Genomic DNA, 24,840 nt, shown 5'->3' with positions numbered 1-24,840 from the left:
GATTTTGTGATTCTGCAGTCTGGGGAGAAATAGCTCTTGCTAAGTGTAGACTTTGCAATCCACAGCAGAGAATGAGGAATTTTTAAGAATGGTTTTGCTTTATCTGATGAGGCTATAATGAGGTCTAGAGGTCAAGACTTATGAGGAGCAGCTGAGGGAACTGGGGTTGTTTAGCAATGGAGAAGAGGAGGCTGAGGGGAGACCTTATCCCTCTCTACAACTACCTGGAAGGATGTTGTAGCAAGGTGGGTGTTGGTCTCTTCTCCCAGGTAATAGGTGATAGGACAAGCGGAAATGGGCTCAAGTTGCACAGGGGACGTTTAGATTGGATGTTAGGAAAAATTTCTTCACTGAAAGGGTTGTCAACTGGTGTTGGTCTCTTCTCCCAGGTAATAGGTGATAGGACAAGCGGAAATGGGCTCAAGTTGCACAGGGGACGTTTAGATTGGATGTTAGGAAAAATTTCTTCACTGAAAGGGTTGTCAACTGTTGGAACAGGCTACCCAGGAAAGTGGTTGAGTCTCCATCCCTGGAGGTATTTAAAAGATGTGTAAATGTAGAGATTTAGTGCTGAGGGACATGGTTTAGTAGTAACTTGGCAGTGCTACGTTAATGGTTGGACTTGATGATCTTAAAGGTCTTTTCCAACCATAACGATTTTATGATTCTCTAAACCCTGACTTTTCCTTGCTCTTCCTGATGCAAGGTCCCAACCCCCTGCAGGACACAGAGCCACAGCTAGAAGAGTCATGAATATATCTCAGTGCTGTGCTAAATAACATCTTCCCAGCATGTACATCAGATGCTGCTGATTAGGCTGATTAGTGGTAGCTGAGGTAACAGGTTTAGTATCTGCTTGTATTTGTAGTATCCTTTCTTTTGCCTATTACACTACTGTTAAAACACCAGCAAGTAAAAATGAACTGTTGTCCTTGGCTTTTTCCTAAAAAGATAAAAATCAATGCCCTTATAACCTGGTGAGGATAAAAACTGAAATGCCTTAGTAATTTAAGCTAACAAGAATATAATAATATGCATAATCTGTTGTGTGGGTTTTTTTTTTTTTTTCTGAGAAAACATTAGAGATTTAGATAAAGGCAAAGGAATTATTTTATTTCAATGTTGTTGCCTGTAAGAATCATGCTATCAAGATTAATTGCAATGTAATGCTTTGGCAGCTGCCAAAGTGAATAGAAAAAAATACGGACAAAGAAAAAGCAGGAGAGGATAATCCTGCATAAACACAGTACATGTATGGTGACAGTTTAAAAAAAAAACTCAAATAGTATTTACAGGTGCTTGGTTGAGGGCTGTTATGCATTTAGCTTAAGTCCTTAGATGGTAACCTGCGTTATTAATGGTTGTTTTGCTAGTGAGATGTAATGGTGGTATTCATTTCTTATTCTCATTGGAATTGAAAATCTTTTTGGTAAATGATGGTGTACCCATAATCTGCAGGTATGGAGAAACAAAACAAAACCCTTCGTAAGTAAAAATCAAACCCCAGAACAGCTTTTGAGCCTTAAAAACTAAAACTAATCTAATCATGTCAAAAGAACTGTAAATGTGTGCTGAATTTCAGTCAATATGACTGATTACCTGTCACTTACTCAGCTCTGATTTCTTCCCGCTGTGAGCTTTGGAACCATCTTTGATTTAGAAACTCAGAGGCAGTGTGTATTAGTTGTTAGCTCACCTCCACCTTGGTTTCCTGAATGCTTCTGGGGCTGAGTAATAAGCCCTATCAGTCATTTCAGCCTAAAAGCTGAAAAAAACCCAAATCATTGCTCATTTATTTTTATGATCCTTATTGATGCTGCTCAACCTGAAACTCTGAGGAAGTTTCATACCTTGAGTCACGCAGACACTAGAAAGGCTATATAAGGGAATGTCTGAATGGTTACATTAAGCTACAGAATCACTGGACTTTCTCTAGTTTTGGATTTGGGGTTGAATTTTAAGTTTAATTTAAGTGTGAAGTGTTGCATAAGTTAAGCATGGCTACTGGAACGTGACTTTTGGACTTAAAAGTAACTTTTTTTTTTTTCTTTCTTAAAATTCCATTTAAAGCAGAGCAAAAAGTCTTGACGGGGCAATATGCATTGCTACTAGCTTTCCTATATGTGAAAATACTCCGACATGCATGCAGTGTACGTGACTGAAATCAGCAGAGCTGTAACTAGTTGCAGAGTCCATTTTCATAGTGCCATCTGAGGGAAGTAAGGTCTTGCTCCTTTGGTACATGCCGTATCACTCATCCTTTACAAAACCCAGCAGCACACTTAGAAAACACATTTAGAAGAGAATTATGCAAGTAGAAGGAAAGATTTTTGTAGGCAGAGAAGTCACATGAGACAATGTACAAAATTTGACAGAACCATTTGAGCAGCATAACAATCTGCTGCATAAGTTTGTCTGAGCTGCACGTTCCATCTTTCTTAGAAGCTGAAGAGAACAAGGTTTTCCAGACCTTTGGGAGTAAAGGGCTATTACTCAGGCCTGTTTCAATATACCTCTACAGCAAATGGAGGTAGTAGTGTATGCAGGTAAAATGGATATAGAAACTGAATAATGCTAAACTGTCATAGCAAGTCCACAACAAGAAGTAATGTCCTATAGAAACAGAAAAATAAAAACCTACAAAACTGTCTTTCTGTTACATTTCATGTGCAACACGTATTGATCATTTCAAATGTCCTCTGTACAAAGACTATTTCCTGGGAGGAAAAAAAAAAAAAAGGTTTTCATGCTATACATTATATTCTCTTGAAGTTTTTCCCTGAGCTGGCAACAATATACATTATTTGTTTTCATTTATTGTATTGGGAAAGTATGTTGTCACAGTAGCACCATTAACAGCTTCCATATGCTGTGAAGATACTATTACGGGAGGATGATGACAGTGTAATTACATACTACATCTTCAGAGATCTGACTCTGGCAGAGTTGAAGATTACTTCAGAGTTTCAAATTAATCTGAATGACCCGATCTCTATTGCTGTTGAATTTCTGGAAGTGATGAAATGCCAAGTCATTGAAAATAACCGATAAAAGCCTAAACAACCTGAAATAAGTAATGTAGTGTTTCTTTGACTTCATCTAAGTCCCATAAGCTTTACAACCAGGTACAGTATTTTATAGAGAAATGTTTGTTTTAATGAATCTGAGTGCTCTTCAGTTCACTAAGAATAGATCAACTAGGCAAAGAAGGAAAAATCCATTATCATATGCTCTTACTTTTTATGTGCAAGAAAATTGTGGCTGTAAAGGGCAAACACTGCAGCAATGATTTCTGTCATACAATGTAAGTGTCTGTAAAAGACCTGGGCATCAGAGATAGAACTATGTTGTGGAAATGTAGTATAAGATTCTGGTGTGGGCAGAACCCTTTTGGATCCCTTTTATTTCACCTCTCCTGAATAACTTGCATAGCAGAGACCCAGTAATACACATTTGTAAGTGACAATAGATAATGAGAGAATTTGTAATTGTCTCCTGCATACCATGATAAAATTTTATTCTTTCCTTAGAGTCATTGAAGTACAACTAAGAAATAGCTGAGGGTCCTCTGTCTTGATGATATTTTGCGTCTTAGTGCTCCTTTTCAGCTGTTAAAACAAAAAGAAGTAGTAGTAAAGCTTCCTGTAGTCCATTCCCTTGGAAAACGAGGAAGGAAGGGTTCCTTTAGTATGTTCCCTTGGAAAAAAAAGAGTGAAATGATAATTGCACAACCTTTAGTAGCTCGGTCAATGAGCACCACATGGTAATGTCCAAATGTGGTTGCTGACACAAGCGGACTTTACTCACAAGGATTTTGTCAAAGAAATAAAGCAAGTTTTGCCTTCAGGTGTACTTTGCATAGTGATGGACAGAGGGAGGAAGCATGCAAAACATTTTTTTGGAGGCAATCAAGTAGACAATTATATAGGTACGATAACCCAAATCCCTAGCTGACAAAAGAGTAGGTTTGCTCCTAATCCAGCAGTGCTAATGTCATTGTTTTTCCTCACCTGGAACTATTGTAAAGCTGAAAAAGCTGACACAGCGTGCATTGTAAGGAGATAACAACAGGGAGCAGCGTCTGCTGTGTAATTCAGCAGCTGGATGTGAAAGTCATCTGTCCTGCTGTTGCTTGGTATCCAACTTCTCAGAGCCTTATTTTGTGAAGTGTGACTGAATGACTACCAGGAGGAGATCTCTGAGACATCCCCCTAATATGCCTCCCACTAGCCACAGATGTCTGTCCTGATATACTATTGAAAAAGAGGTGTAAATTTCCTCACACGTAGAAGAACAGAGAAGGCCATTGCCAATGTTTTCCTGCGCTGAAGCAACTGCTCTCTGAGAGCTGATGGAAGATGACCCAGGAAAATGAAATGTGCAGCTGATGGGGCAAGCGAATGCCAGCTTTGTTCAGAGACAGGATGAAATGAATCAAACATCCCGGGCCCACTCAAATCAGCTCCAAAAGCTGCTGGTGGGTTTGATTGCAAAGGCACCTGCCCACTGGAAATACCGTGGTGGTGGTCACTACCAGGGGTGCAAAATAACAACTCCAGTGAGACGTGAAGCTCTAAACAGGGAAGGCAGGTGCTTCGGCAGTGGTGTAATAAACCAGGGCATGGTGGTGTATACTAAGGGCTGCTCCTACTTATGTCATTAAAGGTCAAGGGTGACTCATAGTGCTTTGGCCTTTTTGCTATTTTAACTATTATATCTAGTATTTCTTCAACATAACATTTTCCCTGAAAGAAACCCTCAAATATTGGTAGTCGTTTTAAGTGTGTATTTTTCTTGTGATTTTTTTTTCATCTTTTGTTACCATTAATAGTAAATAAACTGAAAATAAAAATGTGCAGAGCTAAAAATTTATGTTTAGCACTGAAATTTTAGTAAGAGCACCCTCTGGTGGCTAATGTATAAACAACATATAGACAATATGCTTTCTATCTCCCATGTAATTATAATACTGAATATTGTGGAAATGAATGAAAATCCCTTTTTCCATTGAATTTTTCCTTTCAACCACTGTGAAATGCATAGATATATTTTCTAAAAATAAAAATTCAGGTACTGAAAGCTGTTAAACTTAGAGGGAGGAAAATGCTTATATACTGTCTACAAGTAGAATTTAATTAAAGATATAAATATAGATAGGTGTCTCAAGAGATAGAGTTGCTAAGGCCCTTACAGTTGTACTGGACCTCTAGAAACTGGAGGAAATTAACATGTTCAGTAAGTAAAACATGCATATCTTTTTCTAATCCTTTGTTGTTTTTATCACATCATTTTAATTGGATGACTTAAGTTTGTTTATTTTTCACAGACTCCATGGTTTTAATCAGATGCACTGTGTTAATTATCAAGAAATCCCAAGAATGACTGTCTACCTCTTTATCACAGGTATCTTCCATTTAAAAGTACCTGAGTCCTCTCACGTTGGTTCTGCCATTGGAAGGATCAGAGCTGTGGATCCTGATTTTGGGAAAAATGCAGAAATTGAGTACAACATAGTTCCAGGAGATGGAGGAAACTTGTTTGACATCACAACAGATGAGAATACCCAGGAAGGAGTCATCAAACTGAAAAAGGTATGTGGCGCCAATGGGCCGTATGTACCTATGGCTCAAGTGATAACTAGGTAAGAGAATTAAATGTTGTGCAATTACACCTCATAAGTAACACACACTAGTTTGTATCTTTATTAGAATCTGTGTTTGTGATCTTAGTCTTAAAAGAGATTGGAGTTTAGTGTTTCATTTCATATAATTTCTCTTTTATGGAAGTTTCCCACCTAAAACTGTATGAGAAATGCTATAATTCAGAGCAAGGAATTGAAGAGCTATATTTAACATTTCAGATGATATATTTATTTTCTTTTTCAGCATTTTATTTTGAAAAATTTAATTCTATGTTTGTTATTTTAATAATGAAGCTGTTGTACAGTACTGTGGTGAAAAGGGTTTTTACTCAGGCTAGAAGAGTCCCAAATGGTTGCAAATTGGCATGTCCTACTTCCAGTCTCCTATTAGTGTCCCAAATAGCTGGTTATCAGATATTCCTGCAAGGGAGCACGCTGCATCTCAGCTGTTCGTGTTGCTTTAGTGCACTAGAATAAGTCCAAGATGACTAAATTTATGAATTTTGAAGATGGAAAGGATAAGAGTTATTTGGAATTTAGTGATTAAAGCACTCAGTAGAAGAGATCCAAAACAGCGACAGTCACATTTTAACGAATGGTTGCCTTCTGAGCCCAGGCATGTACATGTACACCAATGATCAATGTGCTTAGTAAGAAGAAATCTGAACCACAGATCATTTTGAAAGGCCAAGTTATGTTTTATAGACAGCTCATGCTTGTAGGTGTAATTTTTGTAAAATAAACACATGTATGAGCTGAACGCTCCAGAAGGGTCTGGGAAGGAAAGAGTTCTGGACACATATAAGACAAGCTTTAGGAAAAGAGAAGCTTTAGTTCCAAGAAAATTTAGAATTTAGCTACTTAAATTTCCCCTGGCTCTGACTATGGATCTATATTTGCATTATATACATTCTAACAATGAAATTCCTGTTGTCTCTTGACCTGTGAAATAGTAGATTATCCATGGGTGCATTAAAAGACCGGATGATGTCAAGCCACTTACTCTTCTGCTAGTTTTAGTGACATAAAACAGAAAGTACCATACATACAGGAAGTAATTTGTCAATGAAACACAAGCTCTTTGCACTCTTCACACACCCCCTTCTTTTCTGAGCAAAAGTTTGAATGTACTGCTTCCTCCTTATGTGAATTTGTAAACTTTGTTTCATTTTAAAAAATCATTCAGATCACCTTTTTTCCTCTATGCAGATGACTCAAAAATAACTCCACCTGGAACTGTCAGGCTGAGTGGGTTCACGCCCCTCTGTACGCAGCTGGAAATGGCAATGAGTGGGAACCATTGCAAAATGAGTGTTTGAGCATCAAGAGTAGGCTTTCGATAGGATTCAGATCTCCCTGGATTAGTCTTAAATCCAATATGTGCTGCTTGCTTTTATACAAAGCAATGGAATTTTTCCCTACTTGTGATTAAGTATTAGACTGTATGGACTAAACATTCGGATTGGCAATGCAAATTTAAAAAGCATGCATATAGTATTTATTATCATTGAAGAGCACCCATGTATGAATTTGCCTGATACAGTTATTTTAGGACCAGCATAGGCAAAAAATCTGGCCACTTTTGAAATTGCTATATGGGGAATTATATAATATCTAACTGAACCACTAAATTAAAAAAAAAAAAAAATTACACAACTAATTCCATATCCAGATACTCTAGAGCTGATCATTGTATTTCACTATGTTTATTTAGTCTTTTCAGTAACAAGATAAGGCATATCTGAAAGCTTAGGGCACTTTTACAACGGCAGAACATCTGTTGATGTTGCCTAATGTAAATGATAGATCTCTGTGACTGAACAGGAGGGTAAAAAATATAATCCTAATCCCTTCTTAATCTTCTTCATCACAGTAAGCCTGGGGACAGTGACAGGCTGTGAAGGTCAGGGTATGCCAGCTTTGTTCTATTAAGGAGTATGGAAAGAAAATAAACCCAACACACAGCACAGAATTCCTTTATACAGAATGCCTTTATACAGACCCTACACAATGACCTTCACAAAACTTTCCTCAGGGAAAAGGTCCCATTCACTAAGATTTAAACAATCCAATTGTTTTAAAACATTTTGTAATCATCCACTTAAGTTCCTTGCTGGCTCCCAGGTTAAACAAGAACAATCCAGATTCTTAAGGATACTGTTAAGTGATTTGACTTTTCATATGCTTTACGCTTGTAATAATAAGAATGTGTTTCCATGGCTTGCAGTTTTCAGATTATCAGAAATGGTGGACATTCGATTCTGTAGACACGTATTAAAATGCACACTACTCATACAGTACAAGCTTGCAACAGCACCATTCGTTTGCCTAAACAGAAGCAATTTCACATTGCATAATGTTTAAAACACTTATTTGACCTTGTGGGATTATGTAAATATTTAAGTTAGGTATGTATTTAAGTCCTTCTTTAAATCAAAGCTGGCGAATGGGTAGTACCAGCACTTTCAATGATGAGAAGATGATCAGAGGGATGGAGCACCTCTCTTATGAGGACAGGCTGAGAGAGCTGGGGCTGTTCAGCCTGGAGAAGAGAAGGCTCCAGGGAGACCTTATAGCTGCCTTTCAATATCTGAAGGTTGCGTACAGGAGAGCTGGGGAGGGACTCTTTGTCAGGAAATGTAGTGACAGGACAAGGGGTAATGGTTTTAAACTGGAAGAGGGGAGATTTAGATTAGATACTAGAAAGAAATTCTTTACAGTGAGGGTGGTGAGGCACTGGAACAGGTTGCCCAGGGAGATCGTGGATGCCCCAGGCCTGGCTGTGTTCAAGGCCAGGCTGGATGGGGCTTTGGGCAACATGGTCTATTGGGAGGTGTCCCTGAACATGGTAGGGGAGTGGGAACTAGTTTATCTTTAAGGTCCCTTCCAACCCAAACCATTCTATGTTTTTATGATTCTATGAATTCTCCATAATAAGCAAAGACACTAATAAAAAGTGCCGTGTGCTTTAAAAATGGGTTTGTGCTTTTTTTCTGTGTCACAGCATATTCTGATGCTGTAAGTGCTGTAGTAATTCAGTGCTGAACCATTTAAAAAGCATTTTTAAAGTTTGTTTTTATTTTTTCTGAAAACTTTCTTGCAGCCAGAAACTGTCAGTCACTGCATAGATGGGCTTTTTCCTGTCTTTATGCACAAAAAAAAAAAAAAAAAAAAAAAAAAAAAAAAAAAAAATTTGAGACATTTCTATCATTTCTATATCAAAATGGAGAAAAATGAAGCCTTCCTGGACTACATTTATTTTTGGTGGAAAATAAATTTGATGATAAAAAATTGCACAAGCCAAACTTTTCCTTTCAGCACACTAAATTCATAGGCAGAAGCAAAAGGCTGTTCTCTGCTTCTCAGACACTAAATGGGCACAAACACCCATAGCACCTATGGGTGCACATCTTAAATCATCTGGTCTGGTTGCTAATTTATTTTCATGCTATGATCATGATAAGCTTGATTACTACTACTCTTGTGCTATTTACATAGATTAAAAATGGAATAGCTTTTCTTATATTCTGCTAAAGAAACGATCCAAATGCCGTTTAGCACCACTGTGTGGTTAATACTGTGATTGCTTCCTCTCTCTCACAAAAAAGGGGGGAAATAGTATCAGTAAAGAGGGGGAAATGCCTGGCTTTAGGACAGTGCTGCATACAGTTCTCCATAAGAATGATATTTATAATTATAAATTGTATTATAATTATATATATATATATATAGTATCTGTCATCCTACCTGAATGCTTCAGCAAGCTACAGAGAGCGTAAGCTACAAGAAGCAGGGTGACAGAAGGGACCACCTCCTTCGTAGCAGAGTGTAATGGCCTCAGGTGGGCACGGAGTAGTGCTCCTGGGTATGGAGGGAAAATGTGTCAGTCCCAGGCAAGCTCCTGTTTTTATTGAAATTAGTAAGACATCTTTAATGATCATACCTGACAGAAAAGGAAAACAGAAGGATCCAAGCTTCACTGAACAGTTGGCACTAAATTTATTAAACTAAGGATGAGTTTATAGGATAAGCCCATTGTGTGCAGAAGTCTCTTAATTGGCTCAGCCTGAGCTAATCCAAAAATTGAACAGGGTTCAAGCACTGAGTCTGGCTCGGACATTATTTTACTAATTTCTGCAGTGTCATTAAAGCTCAGGAAAAAACTGTTTCTAGGCTTCATCTGGTATGATTCGACAGGACAGCACTGTACTGGGTGAGCTTCTCCATGTGGGTCAGTGGAAGCTCAGGGAACATCTGCATCTTATTTTTTGTAAGCTGTGTACCGCTACTAACTGATCGGGCCACAAAGCTGTATCCATGACATCACAGCATATCAGAGAGTACATAGCACTACATGATGAGAGACAGTAACTTTAGTGATGATAAAATAATAGAAACTGGGAGGACCACGAACAGACCCAGTAGCTGCAGGAGGGTATTTGGAGTGTATACATCCTTGTAGCCTCAGAGGCTACTTTTCAAAAGCCTTTAATTGAAGTCAGCAAGTAGAAATTTGACTGTTGACTAAGCTGAGTTGTCTTGCTCATGGGACAGCCTGTGTATGTAGTGCTGGGACATTGCTATAATTTAAGATCAGTCTGACAGGATCTGTACACCATCATAGTGAGCATAAGGCAAGACTCTTGATGGCCCTCTGCCAGAATTGCATTACTACTACCACTTGCTTTAAAAGCAAGACTGTACACTGCTCACCTCACTCCACCCCTTCATCTCCAGAGGCAGGGAATGGTTTAGGTTGGAAGGGACTTTAAAGATCATCTAGTTTCAACTCCCTGCCATGGGCAGGGACACCCCCCGCTAAACCGGGTTGCTCAAAGCCCCATCCAGCCTGGTCTTGAACACTGTCAGGAATGGAAGTGTTCTGCAGGTGTGTGCACAGGCACCCTCTGCCTATAATCGTAACTCATGAACTTGTGCAACTGGGAATTGTGGTTTTGCATTTTGAGGAAGAAGCAAGGTGATAGTAAGTCCTTCAGTACAGACAGTGCTGACTCAGGTGCAGATGCAATCATAAAGACCATGGCAGCCACAGAGAAGAATGAGCTTCTTCTCTTCTTCAGATACAGAACATACATATATTTTGCCCAATTCCCATCAAACCTTGAAACACTCACTTCAGATTTGGTCATATCTACAGCGCTTACTGTAGATTTGGCCTACAGATCTCCTTTTTCACTGTGCATTCTCATCTCTGTAATTAATGAATGTTCTTTGTTAACTAGAGCTTCCTTTAATAAATCAACCTGCTCTATAATCCGAATTATTTCCTTATGCTATTTAAAATACAGTGCAGAAGTGCAGTTACTGAAACATGTTGATGCACAGCAAGTAGTCAGATGCCAGTATTTCACAAACCATATAAATGGTCAACTCATCTTCAAGGGGAAGTGTTGCCAGGTTTTGAGATGGGCATGCATGACACAGAATTGTTTTACAGTTGCACAACACCAGTATGAGGATAAGCCTAGGTTAATATGTGCTTCCTCTCAACCCAGTGCTACTGTCCATAACTATCCTTATGGCCTGGGGCTTAGAGTCTCATCCCAAAATACAGCTTTTCCATCACTGTAGGTGTGGATCATGAAAGCCTGTATCACAAACAATGCTGTTGTAGCTTTATTTGTGGATAAAAGCAGAAATTTCTGGAGTTTCTGGTCCTGACTCTTTGTGAAGCAGAATAAACTGCCAGGATAGTTCTTTTCCCACCCTTGCCATTCTTCTCATCAGTATTCATTACATCTTTCAGCCCATTCTTTTTTTTCAGTTCTTTAATTCTCTCTCTCTCTTCCCCTATCTAACCATCTACTTATCTAATATATAAATTTAGATACAGATACATCTATATAGTAGCATTTCTTAACTTCTGCCTTGAATATGGGAAACAGTAATATTTCAAAATATATTTATTTCAAACACAGAGCTGTTTATGTGCTTTCCTAGTCATACTAAATAAGCCCCTTCATGGCACTTCCAGAGTTGCAAGATAAAGTGATTTGCCAGTATGTGGTATTTGATTTTGGGATTTGTAGAAAGCCTTTGCTGCACACAGCTGTGTATATGCTGATAGTGCTTTACTATGGAACTATATAGAGCAGCTTGTAACCGCGACACAGGAGAAGGCAGATAAGAACCAGTAAGGGGGCCAAATACATATATTGTCACTGATACCTGGAATATCAATTAGAAATACTCCTCTAATTGTTGAATAGTTCATCGTTAGTAAGATATTGCCTTAATATTAGCAAAAATTCTGTTTACTGTGGAAAACTCATAACTTCTGTAAAATAAAAACCTTATTCAAAGTTAGCTTTCTGAATATTTTTATAGAAGCAATAAATATTTCTGTTGGTTATTTAAAAAACCAAAACCAAACAAAACACCTCTGTGAAGTCATACCAGTAAAATGTGATTAATTGAAAAATGTTTCAATAATCTTATAGGGGGTTTTTTTGTAAGATTTTTAACATTCTGCTATGTTTATACCCTTACTGAAAAACAGCCTGCAAAGACTGTGTGGATTATGGCTCTTTCCATTAGCACATCTATCTGCAAATAAACTCATGCATCACAGGAGCCAGACTGAACAGTTTTAATGCAATTTTTGGGGTATAAAAGACACACACAAGGCATCAGTTAGAATTACTTCTTAATTGAGAGCTTAGATTTGTTGCTTTCTCTGTCCTAATCATTTATCTCTAGCTCAACCCCTCATACTTACATTTTTTCCATTCCAGACTGGTTCTTTAAACTCCAGGTTTTCTCCCCTTAATAGATTTTTTGAAAATGTATTAACAATTTATATAATAATATGGAAAATATTGGGGGGGCGGGGTCTGTTTGTTTGGAGGAACATTTTTTTGGCATTGAACTTGTGAACTTGACTAGTATAGAAACTGAAAAGACAGTGTGGTAACAATGGATAAGGAATCAGCATGTCCCTTTGTTATGAAGGCAACAGCTTAGGGTTTCACCACCATGGCACAAGATCTTCCACACTTAATTTTGTCTGTTTCTTCTCAGTCTTACTTTCTTCTCCTTTCTGTCAGTCGAGTCATGAAGGTGCAGCTCATACTGGGTTTTACTGTGAATTTTGTGTGTAGGAGGATGGTTGCATGTGGTAGTGGATTGCTTAGTAGTACTTGGCTTTTAAGCCCAATTATTTCTATGACGTATAGGCTTGGATGGCTAATTTTAAATCCCCAGCTCAGAAAAGACTGACCATGTAGTTTATTAAAATTATAAAATCTTTCATAAGGATTTTAAATCATTATGCTAGCTGTTCAGCTAATGTAAGTCAAGGTAACTCAATTGATTTTAATGAAGCTACTTCAATTTACACCAGCCAGTCATCTGGCCAATTATGTCCTGTTGTGATAAGAACAGAAAATGTCAGAATTTGAATCTATCCTAGCTGTGACAAATGACTGGAAACACTGCAGTAATAATGAGTGGGGAAATAGAAAAAAAGACAGACACTGAAATATTCTTGCTTATACACTTGTGATCCTGCTCTCTTTTCCAGATAGCATAACTTTTCCCGTTAGAAAATTTCCAATTTGATAATTATAGGCAGAAACCACTAGGTGCCAGTGTTACCCAGACATCAGGAAAAGACTATGCCAGTAACATTAAAAACAACATGAAAGTAAATGCAGCTAAACCCTTTAACTGCAAATAAAACTTCTGTGTCTTTTCAACCAAATAAGACTGCATTAGGGCTTTCTATACTATTACTTTTCTAAAAACAAAGGCACTAAATTGATCTGCATTGACAGAAACTAATACCAAAACAATGTGATAGCAGGATGCATTTCCATCAAAAACCCAGATAGGTACACAAAGACAGGTCCTGCTGCTTTCAGGACCTTATGGATTACACCTAGGATCATAAGACAGAGTCAAAGTCTGCATTTTTCAAGATACATTCAGTTCAAATAAACAACATGAATAGCAGTTAACTACTAAGATGCACATTGTATAGGAAAAGCGTGATTCATATTAAGTTTGAATTCATGTTACAAACCGCACCTGAAGTTTGGTTTCACCCATTGGTACATATCAGAGTTTTCATTTGGGCACATTTCCATCATTGTCATGGTCCTTTGAAGGCTTTTCCTGCTAAAAGAAATGGAAATCTTCCATATAAAGAACTGGATCAGCTAGAGACAGCTGATTGCCTGTGAGTTGTGAATGGCTAACCTGCATACAGATCATTTGCAAGAGATGAATCTCACTCATTTAACTTCAGACATCTACAGCATAACTCTTTACATCTATGCCAGTCATCCTGATTTTTTTGATGTAAAGAAATAGTCATTTCCTGGGCATGATTCATCTGGCCTATTTCAGAAACCACCTTGCCAGGAGATGAACTGCAAAACAAGATTAGATTATTAGCTAAGGAGCTAATAATCTCAGTTTACACTGGAGGTCTTTTAAGCTATGTCAGATTTATTCTACCAAAGTGATTTTGCAATGTTTAATCTTTAGTCAAATCTGATGTTTTGCTTTTTTTCTTTCTACAGCCGTTAGACTTTGAAACAAAAAAGGCATACACTTTTAAAGTCGAAGCCTCCAATCTCCACCTTGACCATCGCTTTCACTCGGTGGGTCCATTCAAAGATACTGCCACTGTGAAGATAAATGTCTTGGACATGGATGAACCTCCAGTTTTCAGCAAGCCAATGTACACAATGGAGGTTTATGAGGATACGCCTGTGGGCACCATTATAGGTGCAGTGACAGCACAAGACCTGGATGCTGGCAGCAGCTCAGTAAGGTAAGAAAGCTTTTCCTCCTTCAGTAACTCTCAGACAATTCAAAGCACTGCTGGCAGCGAGACTTGGTGGCAAAGAGCTTAGTAAGAAGATGCAGAATGTTCCCAGTCTGTCACTGTAACAGATAACGGCTGCTCTGAAAAATATTGAAAGGATATGCTAGTTTGGGTGTGTTATCTGGAAAAATACATTAAGTGTTGACAGCTTCTCATCGTACAGATCATATAAGTTACCGTGCATTGTTATGGCTTCAGAGATGGTGTGCTCAGACTAAGGAAGTAAAAACATTGTTTAGCCTGGTGTCTGGGGCTTCCACAAAAGCAGCTCTGAAGTACAAGAGTAAAAAAGGAGGTGCGTGCTATGTCTGTGTTAGACCTCAATGGGTGACAGTGAGCACTGCCCTTCTCACAAGAACCACTCATGCTCTAAACCTGGTAAAGAACAAATGCTTTGATAAATACTTGCTACACCTGTCTTGGCTAAGGCTGTGGGGATGCAATTACTGACCGCCGTGGATGGCTGTGTTCAGCAGACTTCAGCACAAGAAACCCTTGTAAGCAAAACCTCTTATTTACCGGTATAGCCTATTTTCCTGAAATAAAAGGGAGAGGCAAGCTGTTATACAAATGTAATATATCGATTTTGCTGATGTATTTCCAGCCACATTAGAGACTATGAAGTGAACCAGACTCACGTAACAATAAGGAAGCTTCTGTGCAGACATGGTCTAAGACGTAGGCAGTCATTGCACATACTTCCAGTACCAATTAGTGTTGAAACTACCTGACTTCAGGAAATATTTTTATTCCCAGACTTTCCTGAGCAATATTGCAGACATAGTGGAAGTCATCAATCTTTAAATATTAATGTTTATCAAGTGGGACTATGATGGAACAGGGAAATGCCACTAGTGTCTATCAAGTGCATATACATTCATGCATATTTGACTATCAATTTAATTTTGACTTTTTAATCCATGTTTATTGGCTACAATAAACATGCTAGATGACATGTTGGAATCACATGCAAAATTTTAATTTGCAACAGTGACTGTTTAGCTCCTGCTTTGTCAATTCATTATTAATTATTGCTTAAAACTATTACTAAAGTTGTTTGTTTCACTACTTCTTTTTTTTTGATACATTCTTCATCCTTTTCTAATACAGAATTGTATGTGTTTGTGAATCTGTGACACGTTCCTTCCCTGACAAAGAATCAAAATATTTACTAGCAAAGACTGAAGTGGGAACCTTTTTCCCTGGTGGTAGCCTATGAAAATAATCCCATTGAAGTCAATATTCTGTTGAAAACCGTCCTCTATTCCAAACAGATAGAAAGCCTTTAATCATATTGTTGAACAGCTTTTCATATGACAACAGAATCATTTGAATGTGTACCACTCCTCAGTGAGAGTTTTTTATTTCACAAACCCTCCTAGGAGACGCAAGTGCTTTAGTTACTGATTTGCCACTACACAGGAAAAATCATTTCATGATAGTTTCTGCATACACTGTGCTCACTCTAATATTGAATCCTAAGATATTTTAAAGTGTCCAGGTCTACCTTCTTAAACCCTGAAATCATTTTTTGGGTGTCCAAATGGCCATTTACAGTTAAAAGATTAGGGATATTATAAAATACCCTTGCATTTTAGTCTCACTGCTCTACTTGCTGAACCCTTACACCAACAAACTGCAGAAATGCTCCCAGGGTTATATTTTATGAACAAACTCAGCTTGTTCATGTTCAGCGATAAGCACGAACGATGTCCCAGTATTACCAGTTTCTCAGAGGGACCTGTTCCTACCCAGAAGTAAGCCACACATTTAATTCAGTGGACTTTGGGGGGACATACTTTGCTTTAAGCAGAGGGATGTGCTCCAGTAAGTCAGTTGATATGCTGAGAAGTTTAAACTGGAAACCACTCCATGCAGCTCTCTTCCAGCTTTGTTAGATCACTTATTTCTACCTGTTTTCATGTTTCAGTCCTGAAATCTCTTCCTTGGCTCTCATTTACATGAGGATATATTTGATTCCCTGTATTCAGCTTCATATCCAGCTCGTTGACTTTAATGATAAGATTCATACTAATTTATTGGACATCTAACCATGCCCTTATGCTCTGTAACAACCTACCTCTATCTAAATGCTGACTAGTCCAAGCAGAAAAAGAAATTATATGCAATTGTTAGTGATGTAGTAGTGTTCAACACTCCATGTTTTATATCCTCTCATTGAAAAAAAAGTGCATGATGACCAGAAGTTAGAAAAGCATAAATTAGTTTGTAAGAGTTGCATGTGATTACAACTTCTTAATGTATCTTAACCAATTATGCTCTTTCAGCTGTTTAAAATCTAGATTATCTCACAGATGTAAAGAATGGCTCCTTCAATTTCATCATATTTTTAAGGAGGAGCCTAAGCGTCTTCTAAGTAAATATGGCCTCTAAACAAACATGGAAAAGCAGGTTCTTTGATGCAACAGCCCATACAATGTGCTGATGGGCACAGTTTCTCTACAAATTCATTGATTTTCTTTGAAAAGTTTTCCTAGAGCAGTTTGGCCATTAAGATGCCCATTACAACAACAATATTATCAACAATCTGCCAAACAACAGAGACTGGGATAAAAGACCAATCTGTGCTGTATGCAACAGAAGGCAAAACTCTGGACAACAAAGCAGGCTAGAACAGCTCACAAGAAAGGAAGCAGCACTAGACACAGCAACTAAATCCATGTTATCAGACAAAAAATTTAGCTCTGTTATGCTAGACACATCAGGAAGCGAGAGATAACAGCTAAGAATGAAGACAGGATTCAGCTAGTAGAAAAAGAAAAATATATTGCTGGAAGCCATTGAAAATATTGAGGTTTATATTCTTTTTCTCTTTTCTCCTCTTACTGGAACCAAGTTTTTGGACAAATTAGGAAATTTGAAAGGTTTGTTTTGTGGGATATTAGCGATGTTGAAATGAAGTGGCACAGAGTGCCCATTCAGTAAGAAACAGCAAATTAAACACAAGGAGAAAAGGGGTTGCAGGTATTCAACACCTGCAAGGGTGACTGGCTTTGAAGCTGTTTTGGAACATTACCCCAGTGCACCTGATTTTCAGACTGTGTTAATTCTGGAGTTTATGTGTCTCAGGAGGGCTATTTAGTCTATTTCCATTTTATCCATGGTGCTGCAAGAAATGCTCAGCATAAATGTTAAGATGAACATGTACTTTGTAGTCATTAAAAATCCCAAAGCACTTCTGAAAAGAGCAATGATCTCATGTTCTTCTCAGACTCCTCTAGTTTACGAGGGTTACAAGCTGTCTGGGAGAGAAAAAAGAAAACACCTGTGTTGTAGTGTATTACAAAGTATGTACTTTGTAAATATGCAAATGTTTGTAGTAAAGATCCTGTACTTCTGGTACAAGGAATTTTAGGACATCCTAAAAATCACTTTTATATGTGTCCATACAGCAGGAACGTTACAGACAGAGCTGTCTAAATAACATGAAAGTGCAAATGGATGGAAGACTGAGTTATCTGCAATACTTTCTAGAATAGTGAGGTTTATCTAACAGTGTGTGTGAAGTTCAACAACTTTGCACTGACACCTTTGAAGATGTCAAATTTCCTTGGAGATTATCTTCTGCCATAAACCATGAAAGGTTTTTTGTTCCTGATGTGAGCCCCAGATATGACTCCAATTACAATGAGTTTCATATTCTGTGCCACAACACTGCGCTTCAGATCTTCTCTGCTTGACTCAGGAGTTTTGCCTTATGAACCACAAGAACCTCTCAAAGCAGGAAAGCTGTGGGGACTCTGCATTTTCTTGTCCAAGTCCAAAGTCATGAAACCGTGATATTAAAGAAAGAAAAAAGTCCTGTGTACTAGTCACAGGTCAATCCTGCCCTCATATCTTGGGGCCAAGACTATACTCCCTGCATGTGCTTCCAAAGGAAAAGTTTTATTTATTTTCTGAAATAGTTCACAGTTGTCCAGAAACTTTCATGGATAGGTTCTGTTTTCCCAGTGCAATACTTTATCATGTAAAGATCAAGAAAATACAAATAGCAGGTTTCTTTCTGAATCCTTAAACACTTTATCTTAATGTACAAGCACAAACAAGATGAATTAGTTACATATGTAACACAAAAGTGCTTGACCTTCCAATCCCACAATTCTTCTGACTTTTTTGTGCATACACTTTTTGAATTTGCTTTTTCTTCAAAAAGAAAAATCTCATCCCATAACGTTAAAATTTACCTTATGCAGACATAGAAAGAGTGGGACATCTAGTTCCAGCCCTCAAGCCTCTTCTTTTAATAACAGATTAAGTGATAGCTATTTTTCTGTGTATGGTATCACACTGGAGGGGAACAGGATGCTTTGCCAGTTGGTTTTGCACAGGGAAAAGATGGTGGGACTGAGGACTTTTGGTTCTTTTTTAGCTCTACTCCATGTCTTGCCTTTTAGGGAAGTCCCAGTCTCCTCAACCACCTTCAAGGGCTCTGTTCCATGTTCTAATTTATCCAGGCTAACCAATTCAAGTCCCTGCACCGGTCCCTCTTAGCTCCTGCTGCAGATCCCTTGCTATCTTTTGCAGTTCTTGTACTAGCCCATCATTTTCCTGTACCTCCTATACTCTGGTAGTCTAATACCAGTCTCCTATTTTACAGTCCATCTTTCTTTCTCCCACAGCTGGTGTCTGCCTTTTTCCTCCTGAACCACGTCCCATTAGATTCACTGGCATCCTGCTCTACTGCCTTCCTTTCTTCTTCTGATGACAGCTGTGGTTTTTGATCTCAATAGCACAATGTATTTTTTTCTCTGATTCAGTTACTTTGATCTTTTTTCTAGAATTATAGAAATTGGGTTTCTATCCCAACATTTTCTCTGAATCCTAAGGGGTATATTTGGCCAACAGCTGCTCTTTTCCTCACCAGCCTCCCTAATTTCCAGTCTTATCTGCCTCAGTGAGCACTCGGCTACTATATACACAACAACATCCCCATCTACCTACCTTTCAGAAATGCTGGAAATTATATAGGGCAACAAAATCCTACTTCTTCCTACTTCTCCCGAACTTTCTGACTCTTCCTTTGTTTTCTTCTCTGGCTCCTAGACTTTGTCTTCATGATCTCAGCCCATCACATCCTCCACTCCATCACCATCTTCCTCTAAGTTCCTCCCCATATGATCCCAGTACAGCTCTGCTGTTCTCTAGGTTTGAATGAGCTGGCTTCCTTGTAAACAACTGTATCGTTTTAAGGGACTGAACAGAAAGGTGACTTCTTTTCAAACACAAGGCAGAAAAATCTTCCCCTTCTCTGTATAAACTGTCTTTCAAAAGGAACTCTTTTCTTGCAGTTTAATGAATTCCTGCTCTTCAGCAGTCACAGCAGATGACTGTATTTCTCTGCTTTAGCTTTACCGCAAAGCAAGATGTGTATAACAAATTATTATGGTAATCCTCTTCATGGTAGTTTGAATTAATATGTTTTATTTCATATTTGCAATGGGTTTGGTGCACACAAGCAGACAGTTACCACAGCTCAGTTGAGAAGCAACTCAGTTGTATTAATTCAAGGACTGTGGTACCTCAGCTCAAGTGATCAGCTTAGAGCTACTACAAGTAGCCACTACAAAAAAAGTGCAGATTTTTTTTAACCTTAGTCTTAAATCTGTAGACTTAAGGCTGAAGAGATCACACACAGTTCTGTAGTGGGGAAGGTAAATGTACTGTGACTCTGTGATGCTGCAGCACGTTCACTGGAAACAGCGAGACTTAAGTTGAAAAACCCTTCTTTGTCTTTTTGGAGCACACACAGACTGACTCTTTGATCTGTGTGGGTTTTCACAGGACTGGCAAAAAGATGGACCAGAGGTGAGTACTTTCTGGCACAAGTCAGAAAGCCAGAGCTAGAGCACTAGAGGAAAGTCAGAACTTCACGAATAAAATATTGCTAGGATTCATTTGACATGCATAAATTTTCCTAGGTCAACTCCTGGAAGCACTTGCAGCATGAAATATTATTTCCTAAGTCCAGAAAGTCAAAAGCATCTGAAAGCAAAATTTCAAACTGAGAGAGGCCTGTAACCTTTATTTACAGTCAGTAATTCATCAAATTACTGAAGCTTGTGAAAAACAGGAAGTGATCTTCAATTGGCGTATGCAATCATATTAAGCTATAAAGTGTCAGTCAGGAGTTTAGAACTAAAACTGTGTGTAGATCTGAGAAGTTTATGGACTACTGCTTTCAGTGAATGACCTCTTTGTGAGGGAAGTGGATGCTGAAAATCAAGAAGTGTGCATTCAGCTCCAAGGCAGAAAAGAGCAACTTGGCAGGCAAAGCTTTTAAATTAATTGAGAATAGCTAAGAAGCAGAGTGAGGGGAAAGGAACAATGAGACCATAATAGTTCTGGTTTACTTCACAGCACTTGTACCACCTGGTGATGTGATTTTACAAAGCTAGTTCGCATCCCAGAGGCACACACTGTAATTTTACATTAGCTCAAATAATAGACTTCCTGATTTTTGATCAAGGGCTCTTATTCCATATTTCTCCAGCACTGGATTTCTCAAGCATTCCAGAAAGCAGTTGTGAGGTTAAAACAGAGGTTTGATGGCTGCAGCCAGTTCACCTCAAGCTGTGGACCTCTCAGGGCTTGACACTAAGAGAATTCCAAAGGGTCAGGACTTAAACCAGCATCTAAGAAAAGCTTATGTGCTAAAGGAAAGCATGTTAGTTAGTTACTCTGTACAGTGGTACACAAAGTCAAACCTGAAACCATCTTCTTAGTATAAAATTAAGTTTCCCAACATTTTAAATTAAAGATCTTATGTCACTTTCCAGAAGAATAACTATTTTAACCACTGCAACCTAGTCAGATTCCAAGTCATTTCAATCTGAATTTCTCCTTTAGGTCTGTTTGTAAACATTGGATTTACTTTCCTGTCTTAAAATGCTCTAGTTTATTATTATGTTTCAATAATTATTGCAGATAGAGTTTCATATATATTTGGTAATGTTTTATTTTGCTTACAGGCTTGTTAATGAAGTTTAAACAACAGGGGTTTTTAGTGTTATACGCTTTTTAGGATCTGTGTTTCAGTTACATCCTGACTGTAGATGCAGACAGATCTCAGACACTTCTACTTTTATTGCTCTGGGCTCCTCAGCAAAAGAGAGATGTGGACATACTGGAGAGAGTCCAGCAAAGAGCCAGATGGATGATGAAGGGACTGGAGTGTCTCTTCTATGAGGAAAGGCTGAGAGAGCTGGGACTGTACAGTCTCGAGAAGGGAAGATTCAAGGGGATCTTAGCAATACATATAAATACCTGAAGGGAGGGTGAAAAGAGGACAGAGCCAGTCTCCTTTTAGTGGTGCCCACGTGACCTCCAGAGGTGCCTTCCAATCTCAATCTTTCTGTGATTCTGTGACACAGGCACAGGGTCATTTAAGATGGCTGGATGTAAAAAAGGAGCAAAGATAATCTAAATACAATGCTGAGGCTCAGTATGTGCAAACATATGTAAAGAAAATAATTAAAAAGACTGTTGTCAGCATTGATGTAAATAGTAAGTCTGCAGATTTATAACAACTTAATTTAGGCAGTAAATCTGAAAATAGTGTAGAGGAAACCCAGTACAGAGATTCCAACTCAGGTAGGAGGAGAGAAAAAAATATTTTAGAGGCAAATGATGGGACCTGACTTGGCTCAAGTCAGACCATCAGCATGCAAGGGGGAGCAAGGAGGTGCTTATCCAGCAACTTTTGCCCAGGGTCTTCATGAAATTCATAAAACCTTTGAAAAGGTGACTTCATACCTATGTTGATTTCTGCAGATTCTGGTTTCCTTTATACATGCAGAGGATTAGGAAGGAGAAATGAAAAAGGAAAATGCAGCAGCTCCTGCAGTGTCAGAGCTGTTCTGAATAACCTCTTACTTTATGGATGCTTCACCAAACCAGCTTCAAAGCAACAATGCAGCCTCCAATTCTTGACGTCACTGAATGTTTCCTCTTGCAGATCCAGCTCACAATCCAAGTGAGTCCCAGCTGAGGATCTAAGCAAGCCACAAATCCTCTACTATGTGCTCTCTAGAGCCAGTGTGATTGCTGTTACTTGCTTTTTCTTTGATTGTTTCAGCGTCAGCATTTTACTTCAGCTTTTTTTTCTGAGGAAAAATATGAGACATTTGTTCAGATTTTATTATCCAAAAGATACAGAACAGAGCTAATATTTATATGCTGGAAAAGCAAAGCAATCAAAGATTATTCCTGATGTGGTTATGCCACTATGCCTGCTCTCCTCTATAGCCACTATGCCACTTATTGCCTTAGTACTTTGTCAGAAGACAAAGCATTTCTGTCTTCCAGGCCAGCAGAGACATAGGAAGCATCTCTGTCTTATCCCCTGGTGTTTAGGTCACACGCACCCAAGTACGAAATAAAGTTTCAGCTTCTGCTGAGGAGTCATCACATCTGTTTTCCCCCTCTCAGGTTTCTTAAGGGTTGTGAGGTCCACTATTTACTCCCTCTCTATCTATACACACTCTGCCCATTGATTGAGATACTGATGCACATCCCGATGCCCATCCCAGCGTGCTCTTTCCCCACCTAAAACCAGCAAAGCAGGAGCTCTGCTCTCCTTTCCACCAAGTGTGAGAGACGCTCTCCCAGTGCCTGCGTGCCTTGGTGAATGTGAGTGGCAGGTCCTTTGTGCTATGGGTAGGATGAAGGTAGAAAGAATAGACCATGGGTAGCAGCACAGAGGACAAATGTACACCTTTTAAAATCAGGGTGAGACGGTGTTCAGGGTCTACAATTTGTGGTGCTGGTAGAGAAGGTGCTCTGCAGCTTTCCCACCATAGCATATGCTAAGTCTGGACTGAGGGGGTTAAGTCCAACATGCCTTCTATGGCTGCTCACCATCCAAACAACTGAGACTTTAATTAAACTACAGAACAAAGCTTTCCCTCTGCCTGGCTGTCTTACAGTTCTGCCTGCTCAATGAGGCAGGAAAAATGATGCTAAAACTGCATAAAAACAATGCATTTTCCAAATGACAGTGGCTTTTGATAAGATACTCAGCTGGTAATGAGAAATGCAGAGCAGACAACAGAGCTGACTGAAGGGTTTGATAAGCAAATGAACAAGACCTTTAAAGGGAGAGAGGGGGAAGGAAGCACAGGAATCTGGAGACAGGCAGAATTGGCAGATTGGAAGGGCTGATAACTGAACTGCGGCACATTTTATTTCCTATATTGACTAGCATGTTTTACTAAAATTCTTATATAAGATTTATAAGGCTTATGAAAAGTTTAACAGCTTCCCTCGCTTGGCTCTGAACCCGTCGTTAGAGTCTGGCTGTCTGCAGCCACTGCTTCCCTATCAATTAATTCTGCATAATGGTCTAATTTATCCAAAGGAGCAAAGTATAATTTGTTTGCACTGATATTACTCATTCCAGATCAGGTAAGCTACTGACTGCTAAAATCACTAATTCTTCACTCTCCTGATTAAAAACACAGAAGTGTGCAGCCTTGTGTGAAGGACTGTGAACCCAGACACGTGGTATGCAGAAGACGCAAACTGTGTTATCTTTTCATGTGGAAAATTGTGTGTTATATGAAAGGCATGAAGATGATAGGCATGGGATATTCTGACCAGAATTGTTTGTTCCTTCTCCCAAAATGTAGCAATTCCATCTGTCCTTCTCTAAAACATCACTACCTGATGTGCTGTATAAACAAGATTCATTCTGGGAAGGCTGGAATACAGCTCACATGATATCAGTCCGAGAAATTATACTGCTGAACTCCTTTGGAAACGGGGACAACAACTTACCTGGGCTTCTATAAAAATAATAAAATTCTCTGCTTTTTAAGCCAAAATATTTTAACACACATTTTAAATACAAAGCTAGGTACTCCAATGGGATGTTCAAAAACACTCTGCTTGGACTATTAAAATAGCTTTACATCAGCGCTAAGTACCTTTGAAAATCTCTATAAAATCAAAAAGATATATGGCATTTTGAGTGGAATGATCAAAGAAAAGTCATGGTAAAACTCAGAAGCATTTTAACATATCAGTAAATTGGAGAGTGTATTTATTTTTAAGTGTGGCAAGTGTGATGTGGTATAATCTGAAAGACGATTCTGCCACTTATATAGCATTGCCCACACAGGCATCTCTAGTTTTTGCTACATGTGAATGAATCAATACCACTAAGACCTTTCTACCTATGCTCACCTTGTTGTTTTTGTGTTATTATATAGCAGTAAAGGCACTTAGAACAAGTTACAAGCCAACTACATTGGCTGCTCATTTTTTGGTAGTATGTGAATACTCATTTCAAAGTATTTCCCATGAGAAGGTTGTCGGCACCAATTCT

The 24,840-nt window shown here is 38.6% G+C and overlaps 1 protein-coding gene across 6 annotated transcripts in view; it reads left to right on the top strand.

Annotated features, from left to right (window-relative positions):
- LOC106887512 (cadherin-12) overlaps nucleotides 1-24,840 on the top strand; it is a 564,874-nt gene that overhangs the window by 519,334 nt on the left and 20,700 nt on the right. For all 6 annotated transcript variants that reach the window (XM_014941084.1, XM_014941088.1, XM_014941086.1 and 3 more), the window contains 2 exons: nucleotides 5,404-5,591; nucleotides 14,188-14,441. In XM_014941084.1, coding sequence (XP_014796570.1) covers nucleotides 5,404-5,591; nucleotides 14,188-14,441 — 442 coding nt within the window. The remainder of the gene's footprint in view (nucleotides 1-5,403; nucleotides 5,592-14,187; nucleotides 14,442-24,840) is intronic.

This window comes from Calidris pugnax, unplaced genomic scaffold (genome assembly GCF_001431845.1).
Source record: "Calidris pugnax isolate Ruff unplaced genomic scaffold, ASM143184v1 scaffold8, whole genome shotgun sequence".
NCBI classification, from domain to species: Eukaryota; Metazoa; Chordata; class Aves; order Charadriiformes; family Scolopacidae; genus Calidris; species Calidris pugnax.
This window is presented reverse-complemented; position numbering and strand designations above follow the sequence as displayed.